The sequence below is a fragment of the Oratosquilla oratoria genome, chromosome 10, assembly GCF_046742065.1.
Source record: "Oratosquilla oratoria isolate Oo_2021 chromosome 10, ASM4674206v1, whole genome shotgun sequence".
In the NCBI taxonomy this organism is placed as follows: domain Eukaryota; kingdom Metazoa; phylum Arthropoda; class Malacostraca; order Stomatopoda; family Squillidae; genus Oratosquilla; species Oratosquilla oratoria.
In genome coordinates this window covers 26,299,717-26,317,216 of record NC_134786.1, presented here as the reverse complement: position 1 = coordinate 26,317,216, position 17,500 = coordinate 26,299,717, and the positions used below count along the sequence as shown (strand labels likewise).

The following is a 17,500-nucleotide window of genomic DNA, read 5'->3' as shown; positions in this document are numbered from 1 at the left end:
AGATAATTTAATAGATCCCTCCCTATGGTTATTACATGATTTTGAAGCGATGTACGCTGCTTCTATTATTTTCCTTTCTTGTTTTCTTAGCCCTTTGTGAAGTACCTCTGTATTTTCCCAGTCAGGCAGGTGGCCAAATTTGTCTATATGAACCACAAGAGAGTTAGATGTCCGGTGGGCTTTTACGTCATTCTTGTGTTCATATAGTCGTTTTCTTATTCCTCTGCCAGTTTCCCCAAAATAACTGACGGGACAGCTTTTACAGGGAATTTTATATATCAGGCTGTCCTCAGCACCCATATGGTATTCTTTTTTGTTTTTGTTTTTAATTATGTTATGTATTTTGGTCCCTGTGCCATATGCAATTTTTAATCCTGCCTTGGTGAACAGATGTCCGATTCCATCTGCGTGTTTGGAATTGGGAACGGACAAAAAACCTCGGCTGTCCTCTTTTTTCTCACATGTTCGGCTTGTTCTTTTTGTTATTTTTAAGGCTTTTTCTTTTAGCCTATGTAAGAGGCCTTGTGGGTAACACAGTTTCCTAAATATGTTTAAAATGTAACAAAAAGAACAATCCGAACATGTGAGAAAAAAGAGGACAGCCGAGGTTTTTTGTCCGTTCCCAATTCCAAACACGCAGATGGAAAGGGGAACATGGGAAGAGGTCTCTACCCTCGGCTCACTCCGTATGTGAGGTCAGGAGGCAAATGAGTTTTCAATAGGTTGGTGATGAAGAGTCCGGACATTATATCCGGGGACCATTGCCCCTTTGAAATATTCATATTGGGTTGATATTCAATGATAGTAGATTCTACCATTTTTCTCCTGAACTCACATCTGGATTTATAAATAAGCTCAGCTTTGTCCCAATCTAAACAATGTTTAAATTGCTTAACATGTTGGAACACAGCTGAGCTCTCTTGTCCATATTTAATGGAACGTTTATGTTCAATCATCCTAGTATTCAAATCCCTTCCAGTCTGTCCGATGTAAACTAAGTCACAACCTTTACATGGAATCAAATATACCCCTTGGCTCTGCTCTTCTTTTAACCTTTGGTGGACATTTACCACCTTTTTATTAATGGTGTTAGGGTAATAATTAATCAAATTTGATTTGTCTTTGGGAAGAAACTTGGTCGAGGGAATGAATGATTCAGAAAAGGGAACGATTAAAGAGCTCTTGCCCAATGAAAAATTAGAGGAAGTGAGGGTGGTGTTGAAAAATTTGGATCTCGCTCGGCTGAGGGCTTTGACCAAGAACCAATCCGGGTAAGCTAAATTACTAAGTTGAGATTTTATCATGTTTAATTCTCCTTCAAGAAACTGGGGGCTGCAAATTCTAAGAGCTCGAAGGAATAATCCTGAAGCGACGTTACTTTTTACTTTGTCTAGGTGACTGCTGAAAAAATGAAGATAACTACCAGAATGGGTTTCTTTTCTATAGACGGTAAAAGCAAGCTTGTCTCCGTCACGAACAATGAGAACATCTAAAAAGGGTAGCTTACCTTGTTCTTCCCATTCAACTTTAAACTTAATGTTGGAGGCTAACGAATTTAAATTAGCAAAGAAGTTATCGAATGAACCCCAATTTTCATCCCAAAGAGTGAAAATGTCATCTACATATCTAAACCAAACCATGTCTACGGGTTTAATGGTAGGCAGATGAACAGACTCAAAGTATTCCATGTACAGATTGGCCAGTACAGGAGAGAGATTTGAACCCATGCTACAACCAAATTTTTGTCTAAAAAAAAGAATTCTGAAAGGAAAAAACATTTGGTGTGACACACAGGCGAATAAGCGCAATGATTTTTGTAACGGGGAGTGGGAATTTGTCCTGAAATGGTTGTAGCTTGGTTTTCAGGAAGGATAGAACGTCATCAATACAGACATGTGTGAAAAGAGAAATTACATCCAGACTAAGCATTTTTTTCTAGTAGGAAAATGCTTAGCCCCCTCTCGCTTTTTGTCGCCTCGCACGACTCAAGTGGGAAGACATGGCGGTAGTATTCTTTTCCCCCCACCACAGGGTTCGGAGAAAAAAGGAGATGAATATTTAGAGAAATGGTACAGGACAGTAACAAGGGGTGGGGGGACAGCATAACGAAGGGACAGTCGTAGTATGATAAAGTATCATCATTTCTCTGTGAACAGAGATTTCCTCTATCGCAGACAAAATTATGTGTCTCTCTGGTCCGTAGGGGCGCCCCATATAGTAGCGATGTTTCAGGCTGCTGCCGGATATTGATAGCGGGTTTTTTATTTTAAATGAATACCGCTTCTGTCATTTTTAGTCTTCTGGTGTCTTGTTCCTTTCGATGATGGTGGTGGTGCCTTCCATATGATGCCTCTTAAGTACGAGTCCATGCTCGTGCAAGTGGACGATATTTTCATCAGCGCCAATATAGAATAAGTCGTGAACTTAATATCCAAGTTCAAAACAAATTCCTGCCTCAACTTCACCCACGAGACAGAACAAAACAGCATCTATCCAGATGACAGCGAGCGCTTCCCATGCGCTGATCGGCGGGCGGACGTTTCAGCTCTCCGCTCCCCCGCTGATATATATCAGCATGCGACCAAACAGTCATTCTCCGTCAACAATTCGACCAGCTAACACCTCCTGAAGATGGCCAGTTAAGGCCGAAAGACGTCTAGAGGAAAATATACCATGGACTTCAGTACCCTACTAAGAGATCTGCATCCAGACGACTTTACATTGGTGCGCAACATAGAAAAAAAAATCCATAAAAAGAATAATGCTTTTGCAGCTGTTGACTTTAACAACGCATATATATGTATATATATATATATATATATATATATATATATATATATATATATATATATATATATATATATATGCACACACATACACACACATACATACAAACATATATATATATACATATAAATATATATGTATATATATATATATATATATATATATATATATATATATATGTATATATAGATCCCTCTTTCCCTTCTTCCCCCTTAGGATTTCCTTAACTTTCGTTCCTTTGTATTTTCATTTTCACAACTCATGATACCCAAAGGTACGTTTTATACTCTGCGCAGGTTTAATTGCCAGTCGTGCCTGAACGAAATAGTTGTACAGGATGACTGGATTGGGCATTACTGTCAGTCAAATCTGCGTGTGTGTGGACTGGGCCTGATACACGAAGAACGGAGGAACTAAGGAGTTGCAAGCAGAAATAACGAGAAAGGGAGTCGGGAAGGGAGTTAATTAGATTGCAGATGAGGAACTGCCCCAGTGAGTGAATTGCACATAAGCTGCAGACAAGCTTGTCGTCTTGGGTTGTCGTGGGCCATTCTGGCGTCATGGAAAGTTCAAGAGCACAACTTGCACTCACATTCTTAAACGAATGTTCAGGGCTTGAAAAGATGAACTATACAGATTATGAGCCTTACGTTCTCAGGAGATAGGGACTTTATTTGTTTGTTATGGCGTTTGGTCTCCAACATTGAAATTTTGTTTAAGGATACGTCCCCTTAGTCATAAGAACATAACAATGAAGTAGACTGCAAGGGACCATAAGGCCTACAATAAGTAGTTCCAACTTTATTGCCATCTACCATCCCCATCCATAAAGTTACCTAACCCTCTCTTAAAACAACTTATAGTTTCAGCGCTTACTACATGGTTACTTAATCTATTCCATTCGTTAACCATTCTATTGATAAACCTGTTCTTGCCTATTTCCTTCTTAAGTCTAAATTTGTCCAGTCTGAATCCATTACTGTGAGTCCTCTCCTGTTGCCTTAATATGATGGCTTTATTTGCATCACCCTTGTTAAAACATTTGAACACCTCACTCTACGTCTTTCCAGAGAGAGTAAATTAAGGTGTGTAAGCCTCTCCTCATAAGGGAACTTTCTGAGCTCATGTATCATTTTGGTCATTCTCCTCTACTTATTCTAGTGTATTAATATCCATTCTATAGGACAGAGACAAAATATGTACCTCAAAGTAAAGGACGGGTCTAACTAACGGCAGATAGAGTTTGATAGCTACCTCTGCACTTTTATTAGTAACTGTCCTAGCAATGAATTCTAAAGCTCTTTTAGTTCTATTCCTGGCGCTAATGCACTGTTTTCTGGATTTAGTGTCAGGACTCACTAGCACTCCCAAGTCTCTCGCACTCAATTTTCTCTAAAAAGGTGTTATCTAAGCTATATCTGCTTTCTGGGTTGTGTAAACCTACGTTTACCAAACTGTACTTTGATATGTTGAGGCTCATTTGCCATTTCACCGACCATGTGAACAAATTGTTAAGATCTTCCTGCAGTATCCCGATGTCTTCCCTGACCTAATTAGGCGTCCTATTTTAGTGTCGTCTCCAAACTTATTAACATTACTAATAATTCTATTGTCCAAGTCGCTTATATACGTAATTAATAATAAGGGACCCAAAACCGAGCCCTGGGGAACTCCACTAGAAACACTCCCCCATTTGGATTTTACACCGTTGATGGTAACCCGCTGTTTTTGTAACTGATCCATGCTCTAGTCCATTCAAACGCTTTTCCTCCTATGCTATGAGTTTCGACTTTATTAAGTAGTCAGACTGGATTCAAAAAGAAAAAGAAAGAGGAAAGAAAGAAAAATTAATGTATTTATTGCTTCTTTCAGACTTATTTGAGCCAGTTATGCTAACCAAAGCTTGTCAGGTTAATGCAAATTTAATACCTTCATTACGGTGGCATCCTTAATAAGCTTTGTTCTGGTTAGCGATAGAAGAATTAATAGAAATAGAGAACTTCACCGCAGGTAAGGGATAAAAGCTACGTCGACGCCCTTCAAATGTTTTCCTCTGGGTAGATGATTGGGTTTCAACGGCAAAGAAGGGGCTAAATTCCAACATGAAACTTTCTGGACGGAAAGTATGTGTAAATCTCCATGTCATCGAACACCCGAACACATGCACACATGAATTGTGTGACCAGGAGGTAAAGTTTAGTACATGAGCTACTGACTCCCTTTAGTCGTCGTCCAGAAAGGCTGGAACTACGAATGAGGGACGCACGCGTAGACCCGTGCGAGTTTTTATGAGCCCTTGTGCAAAACCGAGGACTTGGCAATTAGGTGAAGTAGCTTCAGCGGGCCCAGATTCTTCCGGGTTTGACATATGGAGACCCCGGACAGAGTATTTGAATGCCGGACGAGATGTCACATCCAGAACCTAATGTGACGTAAAAGTTGAATGGACATTTAAAGTTAACGATTGTTGACATAAGCCATGACATAAAACGTTTAACTCAACGTTCACGACAACGTCTGTCGTTCATGTGAGCGGTCGTTTAGATCTCTTCAGTGCACAGGTAAGGGGAGTCTTCGTTCGTTCATTAGCTAATTTTGCATATATTTTTATAGAATTGCAGATAAATATATATGTACGTTTAGGAATACATTCACCACGCACAGGCGCGTACACACATACACACACACACACAGACACACACACACACACACGTGTATATATATATATAATATATATATGTATATGTATATACATATATATATGTAAGAGAAGATTTGGAATCTGGGATCCATATTGGAAAACAGCAAACACCAGATTCAATTGAAGGGTTTATTTGCCCGACGTTTCGATTCCCGTCCAGGAATCGTCTTCAGGGGGTATAACAGTTACAAGAATGTGAACTCCTTATGAATCGCTGAAATGGTAAACCTGGGAAAGGTTCACCCTTGCAGTCAATTGTACAACGCATACAATACAAAAATAAAATAAAATAAAATAACATACAATAAAAATAATAAGATACATTACAATGCCAATTACAGTAAAATAAAAATTACAATTTTGAACATAAAACAAACAAAGAAAAAGTGACCATAGGTGACACATAGTAAACAACAACAGGACAACGAGTAAATAGAAGTGCACCAAATGTCCGCACTGAAGAATCAGGAACAAACGACTAAATTAAAAAACAAAAATGCACTACAAAATACAAATAGAAATAAAATGCATGGCTGTGAACAAAAACAAAACAAAAGTGGCAAAAAGACTCTAGCGTGACACAACGTGAATACTTCAGAACATACAATAAGGACCAAATGTCCGGAACGAAATGTCAGGGGGGGGGGGTAAACGGCTAAATTACAGCCAAACAAGTAAAACCAAACAAAATACAAAGAGTAAATGGCAGTGTGACAAAAAACATCAAAACGAAACCCAAAAGTAAAGGCAGAACATAATTCAAAGACGTAAAAGAAAGAAGGTGGACCAAATGTCCGCCGAAGAAGGAAGTGGTGGACAAGCGGGAAAAGGGGGGCTCAATAACAAATGACTACATTACAAGCAGACAAATAAAAGCAAAGAAGAATGCACGTAGAAAAAAGGGAAGCAAACTACAAATGTAAAGTCACGGGAAGGGTGGGGGGAGTCGAAGAGGTGCATTGGGAGATCGCTTACGAGAAAGGAAGTCAGCCAAAAGCCAACTGGTGAACAAAAGACAGGTCAATGCACCTGTTTATGAATCTGGTGTTTGCTGTTTTCCAATATGGATCCCAGATTCCAAATCTTCTCTTACATTGAACAACATTACAGTGTTGAAGTGCTCAACACAGTCAGGAAATGGGAGAACTGTGAACTCAAGAAATCCGTCATCCGCGAGCAGCTACGTTTTTGTCAATTGTGCCGTAATCGCAATACCCTCCCCTCTTTCGCTAGAGTTAGACCTCCTGTCAACACTAGAAAAGCCAAGGAAGAAGCAGAGGCCTGTGGTCGCCGACTTCTGAAATGCGCCATAGACCATCATCACAGTAGAATCCATCGCTTCAATAGAGACATCACCACCTTCAAGAACCAATGCGCCTCTTTACTACAGGCAACCCATTTTGACACAATACTTGAAAAGATCTCCAATCTCAGCCAGTCCAAGTCTTCAAGCAAGCGGAGTTCCCTTGAGTCCAAGTTCCAACGGTTGCTAGACATTAGACCACCTGCTCCTCCAAGATGGGTGACCAATCTCTCCAGTAGACAGCTTTCGGATGCAGAAAATAATGTGCTGGCCAGGGGCCTTAACTTTAATGTTCAAGGCAAAGTCAACCACGCTGAATTCCTGGCCGCTGCAGAGTTAGGAGTGAACTTGATGGAAGGCACTTCTGAGGACAAACAGGCCGTCAGAACTAAAATCGTAGGAGCACTGAAATCCAAACAGACAAGTCGTTCCCTGACCACTGAAGAAACCAAAGCTTTAGCGGAACTACGCAGAGATCGCTCAATTGTTGTTTTAACCAGCGACAAAGGGAGGTCAACTGTCGTTTTGGACAAGGAAGACTATGACCAGAAGGCTCTGGCGTTACTTCAAGATACCCAGACTTACACCATCGTACCTCAAGACCCCACAAAGAAGCTACAGGCCAAAGTTGAACGAGAGCTGAAAGAACTCAGAGAAAATCGGATCATAAATGATGTCGAGTGGAAGAAAATGAGGCCAGGAGATTCTACCATCCCTAAGTTCTATGGGTTACCAAAAGTCCACAAAGAAAATATTCCCCTTCGACCCATAGTAGCTTTTAGAAATTCTCCGACATACCATCTTGCTTCGTACTTGGCTAAACTTCTCAGACCTCTAGTGACTGATTCACCACATATGCTTCAGAATTCAGCTGACTTCATTGAAAGAATCAAAGGACTTAACTTAAGGAGGGGGGATGTCTTGGTTTCCTTTGATGTTCAGTCCATGTTTACGTCCATCCCACGAGATTTGGCCAAAAGTGCGCTGAAGTCGGCCATGGAGGACAACCGGGGATTCTTGGATAACCAGAAACTTTCCGTGTCAGAACTCATGAGACTCATATCCCTGTGCCTTGACTCCACTTATTTCCGCTTCAGGGATCACACCTACCACCAGCGTAAGGGCACACCGATGGGATCGCCTATTTCAGTTGTGGTGGCTGAAGTAGTGATGCAAAGACTGGAAGCTCAACTTCTAAGTGCTGCACCTACTTCGCTAAAACTGTGGACTAGATACGTTGATGATGTGTTCGCCATTTTGGACAGCAAGGACGTGGAGCCTTTCTTCAGTTACATCAACAGTGTTGAACCGGCCATTCAATTCACAATGGAACTGGAGAAAGATTTCCAACTGCCGTTCCTGGACGTCTGCGTCAAGCGTGAAGGTGACACCCTTGGTACAAGTGTCTAAAGAAAGCCCACCCACACTGATAGACTGTTGGACTTTGATAGCTACCATCCAGATTGCCACAAAAGGAGTGTCATCAGGACTTTATGGAACAGAGCTGATAAAGTCTGTTCTTCTGTGGAATCCAAGAAGGCCGAAAGAAAACACCTTTTACAGGTCTTCCGGAACAACGGCTATTCCAGCAGTACCATACGGAAATGGACAAAAGCACGACCCACCGAGACCCCACAACAGAGACCACATATCACGCCTAGAGTCACTATCCCCTACATCAAAGGAGCTTCAGAGGTCACTGCTAGAGTCTTACGTGACAAAGGAATACAAGTAGCACACAAACCCCGCAACACCTTACACAGAAATCTCACCAAAGTAAAAGACACCGAAGAACCTACTCAACAGGCCGGTGTAGTTTACCAAATAAGCTGCACGGACTGTGACACGGTTTACGTAGGAGAAACACAAAAGAAACTGTCCACTAGAGTACAGGAACACCAACGTGCAGTTAGACGAGAAGATCCGAAATCGGCCCTGTACAAACACACTACAGAACACCAACACATGATTGATTGGGATGGAGCTACAACTCTACATAAAGAAAATAATAAAAAGAAAAGACTTTTCCTCGAAGCATGGGAAACTAAGAGCAACTGCATAAACAGGTGCATTGACCTCAACCCTATTTATCTAGGCACGAGGAGTAACACAGGCTAATTCCTCTGTCCTGTTTTCTTTTCTCCGTTGCTTCTTTTCGACCTGTCTTTTGTTCACCAGTTGGCTTTTGGCTGACTTCCTTTCTCGTAAGCGATCTCCCAATGCACCTCTTCGACTCCCCCCACCCTTCCCGTGACTTTACGTTTGTAGTTTGCTTCCCTTTTTTCTACGTGCATTCTTCTTTGCTTTTATTTGTCTGCTTGTAATGTAGTCATTTGTTATTGAGCCCCCCTTTTCCCGCTTGTCCACCACTTCCTTCTTCGGCGGACATTTGGTCCACCTTCTTTCTTTTACGTCTTTGAATTATGTTCTGCCTTTACTTTTGGGTTTCGTTTTGATGTTTTTTGTCACACTGCCATTTACTCTTTGTATTTTGTTTGGTTTTACTTGTTTGGCTGTAATTTAGCCGTTTACCCCCCCCCCTGACATTTCGTTCCGGACATTTGGTCCTTATTGTATGTTCTGAAGTATTCACGTTGTGTCACGCTAGAGTCTTTTTGCCACTTTTGTTTTGTTTTTGTTCACAGCCATGCATTTTATTTCTATTTGTATTTTGTAGTGCATTTTTGTTTTTTAATTTAGTCGTTTGTTCCTGATTCTTCAGTGCGGACATTTGGTGCACTTCTATTTACTCGTTGTCCTGTTGTTGTTTACTATGTGTCACCTATGGTCACTTTTTCTTTGTTTGTTTTATGTTCAAAATTGTAATTTTTATTTTACTGTAATTGGCATTGTAATGTATTTTATTATTTTTATTGTATGTTATTTTATTTTATTTTATTTTTGTATTGTATGCGTTGTACAATTGACTGCAAGGGTGAACCTTTCCCAGGTTTACCATTTCAGCGATTCATAAGGAGTTCACATTCTTGTAACTGTTATACCCCCTGAAGACGATTCCTGGACGGGAATCGAAACGTCGGGCAAATAAACCCTTCAATTGAATCTGGTGTTTGCTGTTTTCCAATATATGTATATATATGTATATATATATATATATATATATGTATGTATATATATATATATATATATATATATATATATAAATATATATATATATATATATATATATATATATATATATATATATATATATATATATATGTGTGTGTGTGTGTGTGTGTGTGTGTGTGTGTGTGTGTGTGTGTGTGTGTGTGTGTGTGTGTGTACATATATATATAGTATATATATATATATGTATATATATATATATATATATATATATTATATAATAATATATATATATATATATATATATATACATATATAATATATATAATATATATATATATACATACATATATAATATATATATATAATATATATATATGTATAATATATATACATATATAATATATATATACACATATGTATATATATATATATATATATATATATATATATATATAATATCAATATACATCTACATATGAGTGGTAGGGTGGTGAGATAAACACCGAGAATCGTTAAAGTTTTAATTACTGACGTTCCGCTCTTAAGAGCTTCTTCAGAGTGTACAAACATGGTCAGAAAATCAACAGTTTATACCTCGCATCATTCCGTGTTCCTTCCTTAACCCACCCCATCCCTCCCTATCGTACCCTTCAACTCCCGTAGGACCATCCAGCCGGACGTTTTGGACAGCTTAATAAAACCATCCCGATGGTTACAGCAGGGCTAGGATGTTATGTTATGAAAGCTGCCTCGTCTATTTTTCGTTTTTCTTGACTAACTCTTGTTGCAATATTTCCACTCCGTCCCAGTTGGGTAAATGTCCATATTTCTCCGCATGAACCACTAAGGCGTTTGATGTTCGGTGGGCCCTCAGGTCACTCCTGTGCTCATATGTCCGCTTGTGTAGGCCTCTTCCTGTCTCTCCAAAGTAGTTGAGATCACAGCCACCGCATGGGATTCTGTAAACCATGCTGTTGCTATTACGCTCTCTTCTACCCTTACCTCTCACTATTTCATCTATCTTCGTACTGGATGAACTGGCGATCTTCAGCCCTGCTCTGCTGAGTATATATATATATATATATATATATATATATATATATATATATATATATATATATATATATATATATATATATATATATATAAGTCTAAATAAAAATATTCTTCTAAAAAACGCTGTGGAAGTCGGGGACAGGTGGTATTACGGTGACACTTTGTCCTAAAACTATTCTTGAAAAAAACGCTTGGGTAAGTCGGGGTCAGGTGGTATTCTTCTTCTTCTTCTTCTTCTTCTTCTTCTTCTTCTTCTTCTTCTTCTTCTTCTTCTTCTTCTTCTTCTTCTTCTTCTTCTTCTTCTTCTTCGCGTTCTTCTTCTTCTTCCTCGCGTTCTTCTTCGCGTTTTTCTTCGCGTTCTTCTTCGCGTTCTTCTTCGCATTCTTCTTCGCGTTCTTCTTCGCGTTCTTCTTCTTCGCGTTCTTCTTCCTCGCGTTCTTCTTCCTCGCGTTCTTCTTCCTCGCGTTCATCTTCGCGTTCTTCTTCGCGTTCTTCTTCTTCTTCGCGTTCTTTTTCCTCGCGTTCTTCTTCCTCGCGTTCTTCTTCCTCGCGTTCATCTTCGTGTTCTTCTTCGCGTTCTTCTTCGCATTCTACTTCGTGTTCTTCTTCGCGTTCTTCTTTGCGTTCTTCGCGTTCTTCTTCGCGTTCTTCTTTGCGTTCTTCTTCGTGCTGGGGATCCCGTGTTGGGGTTCCGCCCCGAGGCCGAGGCCGAAGGGGAAAGCAAGGTATTAGAGCGCGGAAAGCTGCGGCCGTAGGCCGCTGTTTGCGCAGCCAAGCCCCCGGCGAAGCCCGCGGCTTGTATATATATATATATATATATATATATATATATATATATATATATATATATATATATGTGTGTGTGTGTGTGTGTGTGTGTGTGTGTGTGTGTGTGTGTGTGTGTGTGTGTGTGTGTGTGTGTGTGTCCATGTACATACCGGTATATAAATATACATTATATAAAAAGATAATCAATCGGTAGTTACTAAGGTCTTTCTGATCTTTACCATATCGATGGTGAGTTTTGAGGTTGATGAGTATAATTATATAGGCTATGTGGTGAAAGTTACTGAAGACCATGAAAACGAAATACAAAGTCGTATTACAATTGGTTGGAGGATGGTAAGCATGAGAAGATCATGAGAAGCTTTTTACTTTTATGTTTGAAAAGCAAACTTTATAGTCAGTGTATACTGTCCGCAATAATCTACGGATGTGAAACTTGGAAATTGACGAATGCGATGGAAGCAAAGCTAGGGAGTACACAGAGGAGAATGAAGACATTAATGGTTGGAATAGCGCTGAGACACCAAAAGTGAGCAAGTCTCCACGATTATAAATATTTAATGCTTTTCTTTTTATTCTCCTCAACACTCCCTCTGGGTACCCAAGTTTGTCAAAGGTTTTCATAATATAATCAAATTCTTCTTCTAGGTATTCTTTGTTACATATTCATAGTGCCCTAAGAAAAAAGTCTATTACTAAACCAATCTTTGTCCTATCATCATGTGCGGAGAAGTAATGTACCAAATCCTCTTTGTTTGTTTTCTTTCTGTAAAAGAAAAGCAATAAATATTTATAATCGTGGAAAGAGAGAAATGATAAAAGTACTACTAATTTTGTATCAGTACCTGGCTCAGAAACTTCACCAATAATAGACAAATATTTAACAAAAACAGGTATAAACATAGTGGAAATAAGTAATAAGGATAGGTGATTTGGTAAAGACTTCCGAAAAGAGAACCAATTCCGAAAACAGTGTCGTATACAAAATCCCGTGTAATGGTTGCACAATGGCATATTATAGCGAGTCATTAAGGGGATTAGATAAAAGAATTTATGAACATAAAAACGACATAAAGGCACATACGACGTCTAATTCTTTAGTAGTTCATGCGGAAAAATTCGATCATTTACCAAACTGGAGAGGAGCTGAAGTGCTGTATAAAGGTTTTGATAAATTCACTAGAAGAATTGTAGAATCAGCATATATTTTAACTAAGAATTCATCAAACCATCGAGGAGGATTTATCAATTTAGCAAAACAAAAAAGTATTTCAATTCTAGAACACACCAGAAAAAACTACCTTTCCCAAGTATCCGACAAGATAACTAAGTTTAGTACATAAAATTCAATAGGCCGATTTCCCTTCTGCAGTATTTTGGGAATGTATTTTAAAAGCACGTCCTTTGCCGACATCTGATCAACTTTCTAGAAGGGAGGGCTCTTTTGTGGGTCTGCCAGGTCGGCATTAGGCCAGATAGGAGCGTAGAGGATGTCATTTCCTTGATTGCCCAATGGGCCTAGTGTTGGCTTTGATCTTCGGTAGATCACAACGTTTTTTTGTAAGAAAGAGAAATTTGGTTGCGTAGTCGTTCCTTGAGGCGCGGAAGCGAAGTTCAGTAGGACATTGAGCAGGTTGGAAAGAGCGGAGAGAGTTTCTTTGCTTTACTGATGCAATTTGCCCAGGTTGTGTCCAGTTTCCAGTCTGTCTACAGGCCTGATGACTGAGTCTTATAAGGGGGAACGCAGATGGGTTACCAACAAGGAATCAAGTACATTAGTTTAAATTACCTGGAGCCAATTTGGCCTGACTAGAGTTGAGCTAAGGCTCAATTATTTGTCATCAAATTACACAATCTTAATCCTTAGTTCATATATATATATATATATATATATATATATATATATATACATATATATATATATATATATATATATATATATATATACATATATACAATCTATGTCCAAGTGGACATAGAACCACAGGAAAAAATAAATGAGGAATACTGATGTCTTGTGGTATCATGCTTCGACCGTTGGAGTCGAAACGGGCAACGTGGGCTGGCTGGTGACCCGGAGATAATTGCTTTTGACTCTGCTCGACCTGAGAGATGAGGTTTTGAGCGGGCTCAGTACCACACAACTCTTCATGCGTGCGTGCGTTCGTGTGCACTGGTACTGGCTGGTAAGCACGCAGACTGTCGACATGCAAATGCGTGCAACACCAGAAACCACAGGACGATCGTCTCGAAAAGGAAATCATGATGTACAAGGACCCAGAGAAGACATTCGACACTGGTATGAAGATCTTAAATACAAAATATACCACTTCTTCAACTTTACCCTTCCGTTCGAGAACAAACAAAACAACACCATATTAAAAATGTAATAAGATTAAAAAGATTGAAATGGGTAGGACATGTCACAAGGTTGCATGAAAATAGATGGCCAAAGAAAGTGCTCAATAGTGGAGTGCGTGGAAGACGACCACTTAGTCGACCTAGAAAAGACTGGAGGAGATGCGTTGAAGAAGATGTGCAGATATGTAGAATAGAACCAAGAGAATGGAAGGAGGTGGCACAGGACAGAAAGACATGGCGAGACGCTTCAAAAGCGGTTATGGATCACCAAGTGGCCCGAAGACCAGCGGAGTAAGAGTAAGAGTAAGTTCACGCGGTTGGTCTGCAACTATCTGGAGGACAGGTCAATTAAAATAAAGTGGCTGGGGTGTCTGCCCCAACCCTTTGTATCTAGGGCGGGAATGCCGCACAGTTCGTTCCCTGCCCCAGTTATCTACAAACTGTACACTAATGACATCCCAGAGCCGCCCTATCCTCGTGACCAGGCCCTAAGTCTCTCATATGTGGACGACAGTAACCACCTAAGTAGACACAAAATACTTAAGGGAGCAGTACATATCATAAAAGACACAAAACAGTGCACATACATAAGGGCAACAGTGGTGCATTATGACGAATGTGTCGAACTGCAAAATTGTATACTTTTACTGCAACACGAAAAAAAACTATCATTGGAACTCCTCTCACAATAAGCAACCAACACATTCCAGCTAAAGGTCAGACCAACGTATTGGGAAGCACGCTGGATCTTTTTCTGACCTGGGGACAACACTTCCGCATCCAGAGAGCAAAAGCTAAAGCAACGCTGGGGAAGCTCAGGCGTTTCTCAGCTGTGCTCATGGTCGTTAAATGTCGCCTGTACTAGTAATGGTCAAACCGATATTGTGCTAGTCTCTTGGGTCGATCCAGACGGCATGCGCTTCAAACAATTACTCCCATCAGAGCCCTCAGAACGTTTCTCTCCGATTCATCACGGATGCGAATTAGAACGATTTTACTACACCGCGTCTATTCGTCCATTAAACCAACACAAATGTACCCTGCACACCAAGCACCTCGAAAGACTTCACAGCAAACACGAATACGTGATACTCCACATCACACCAAGGCTACATTTTACAGATTTCTTGTCACCTGCGCCGTTCCTTACACCAGCGGGCGTTAACGTATCGTTTTAACAGTTTAGAGTCCTTAGACTGACTGTGACCGGACGTACCGCGATGTGCATGGTCCTGTCTAACTGAGTACCACGGACATTAGCCCGTCTGGAACCAGCGGCAAGCGTGAAGAAAGGTAGCAGGTTCTCAATACACGTGTTATGGCGGCTGCCCGGGATCAGTCCTTCCTGGATACATTCATTCATTTTGTGTGCTCTAGTCATATTTATCTTCTCGCCAGCAAAACGCCTCCGCTTCTTCGGGAGATTTGTTTCGTAGGCAGGGGACAAGCTATGACTCATACATTATATTATAATATGATCCATCGTATGTACACTCGCATAGAGGCAGAAGCCCTACCTGTGTGGTACACATACACACACAACCACATCGCAAACAAGAAGCATAACTACACGCTCAAACATCTACATACGCTTTCTCTCCTACTGTAATTCATCTAAATTCTAATTTTCTCTCCTACTGCATCTTCTCGTTTCAATTTTTCCTACCACTAAAAATCTTTTCATCTTTCTGACTGTCCCTACGATTTAACCTCCGATTATGGAGGACGAAATTGAAAGGCCCACTACCACCAAATGCTGTTGAACAAGGTTTATATAATCACTGAATTAAAAAATAGAGAGGAGAAACAGGATGGAGGAGTCATGTTTTTGACTAATAAAGACTTAAATGTGATAATAGAAGGAAATAATAATGTGGAATTGATTATGTTAAAAGTTGAAGATAGTGACATGAAAAGTAGAACATTTGTAGTGATATATGTGCCCCCGAAAACATATTCTTGGAAAGAGAGCGACCATTCCAAAATGTTGGAAGACACAAGGCATGCACGAAATGAAATACTGAAAGAAGGAGGAAACTTAATAATAATGTGGGACTTTAACTCTAAAGAAATATGTTGGGAGGAGATGACAGGGAAAGGTAGAGAGAACCTTTGGGAAAATATACTACTGGAAATGATCATTGAATATACACTGACTCAATGGGTTAAAATGAATACCAGATATAGAAATAATGAGAAACCGTCGAGACTAGACTTAATATTTACGTCAGAGCCTGAAATTGTGAATAAAATGGAATACAAAACACCAATTGGGAAGAGTGACTACATACTAATTGATTTCGAAGAAATGAGAAACACAGAAAAGGAAGACTGATGTATGGCAAAAAGGATTTTGGGAAACTCAGAAAATTATTTCCAAAAGCGAGTTAGGAAAAATTGTTTAATGAAGAAACACGGATGAGAAATGGACGATATTAAAAGAAATCTATAATAAAGGAGTGGATAAATACGTACCAAGGCAAAAACAGGAAAAGGTGTACAATAAGTGCTGGTACACCAAAAAATGTAGTGAGGTAAAAGATGGAATAGACAAAGCTTGGAAAAGAAGGAAAAAAACGGGTAAATGGTAAATATGAATCAAACTAAAAAATTAATATGTAAAAATACGCAGGGAAGAAAAAAGAAACTGTGAAAGACATAGTAGACAAATGTAAGGATCAACCTAAATTATTCTACAGATATGTAAATGGTAAACTAAAAAATAAACAGGAAATAGTGAAACAACGTCAATGGAATACGGAATATATAGAAGATATAGAAATGGCTGAAATTATGAACAAATATTTCAAATCTGTATTCACAAATAAAATATACTCAAGTGGGGATGAAGGAAAGGGATAAAGAGAAAGATCCCTCCCAATGAGAGAAGTAATTTTGACACAGAAAGAAATAACGGACTAACAAACCTTGATGTCAGAAAATCACACAGACCGGACGGAATTGCAAACTGGATACTAAAAGAATGTATAGATGAACTAACGGACAAAATATGTAAGATAATAGATTGCTCACTCAAAGGAGAAAAGGTACCGCAAGACTGAAAAAATGCCAATATTGTGCCAATATATAAAGGGGAGATAAGAAAGACCCAACAAACTATAGGTCGGTCTCCCTTACAAGCACAATAGGTGAAATATGAGAAAAAGTTATCAAAAATAGATGGACTAAACATCTGGAAGAAAACAATATACTGAGTCCAAAACAATTTGGTTTTAGACATGGAAGACCATATGCCACAAACTTTATTTGTTTTTATTCAAGGTTAATAGATATAATGCAAGAAAAAGACGGATGAGCAGATTGTGCTTTCCTGGATTTACAAAAAGCGTTTGATAAAGTACCACACAAAAAGCTATTAAGAAAACTCGAAACAACAGGAGGTGTACAAGGAAAGTTATTGAAATGGATGGAAG

General features: G+C 39.4%; 2 protein-coding genes across 7 annotated transcripts in view; both read left to right on the top strand.

Moving 5' to 3' along the window:
- The window catches only part of LOC143029169 (metabotropic glutamate receptor 1-like), a 552,309-nt gene that overhangs the window by 44,652 nt on the left and 490,157 nt on the right, over positions 1-17,500 (top strand). The gene's annotated exons all lie outside the window — the stretch shown is intronic.
- Positions 4,927-14,931, top strand: LOC143028808 (uncharacterized). Its single transcript, XM_076191171.1, has 5 exons — positions 4,927-4,976; positions 6,599-7,908; positions 11,971-12,041; positions 13,935-14,004; positions 14,777-14,931. Exons 1-5 carry the CDS (start codon positions 4,927-4,929, stop codon positions 14,929-14,931), a joined length of 1,656 nt encoding a protein of 551 aa, XP_076047286.1.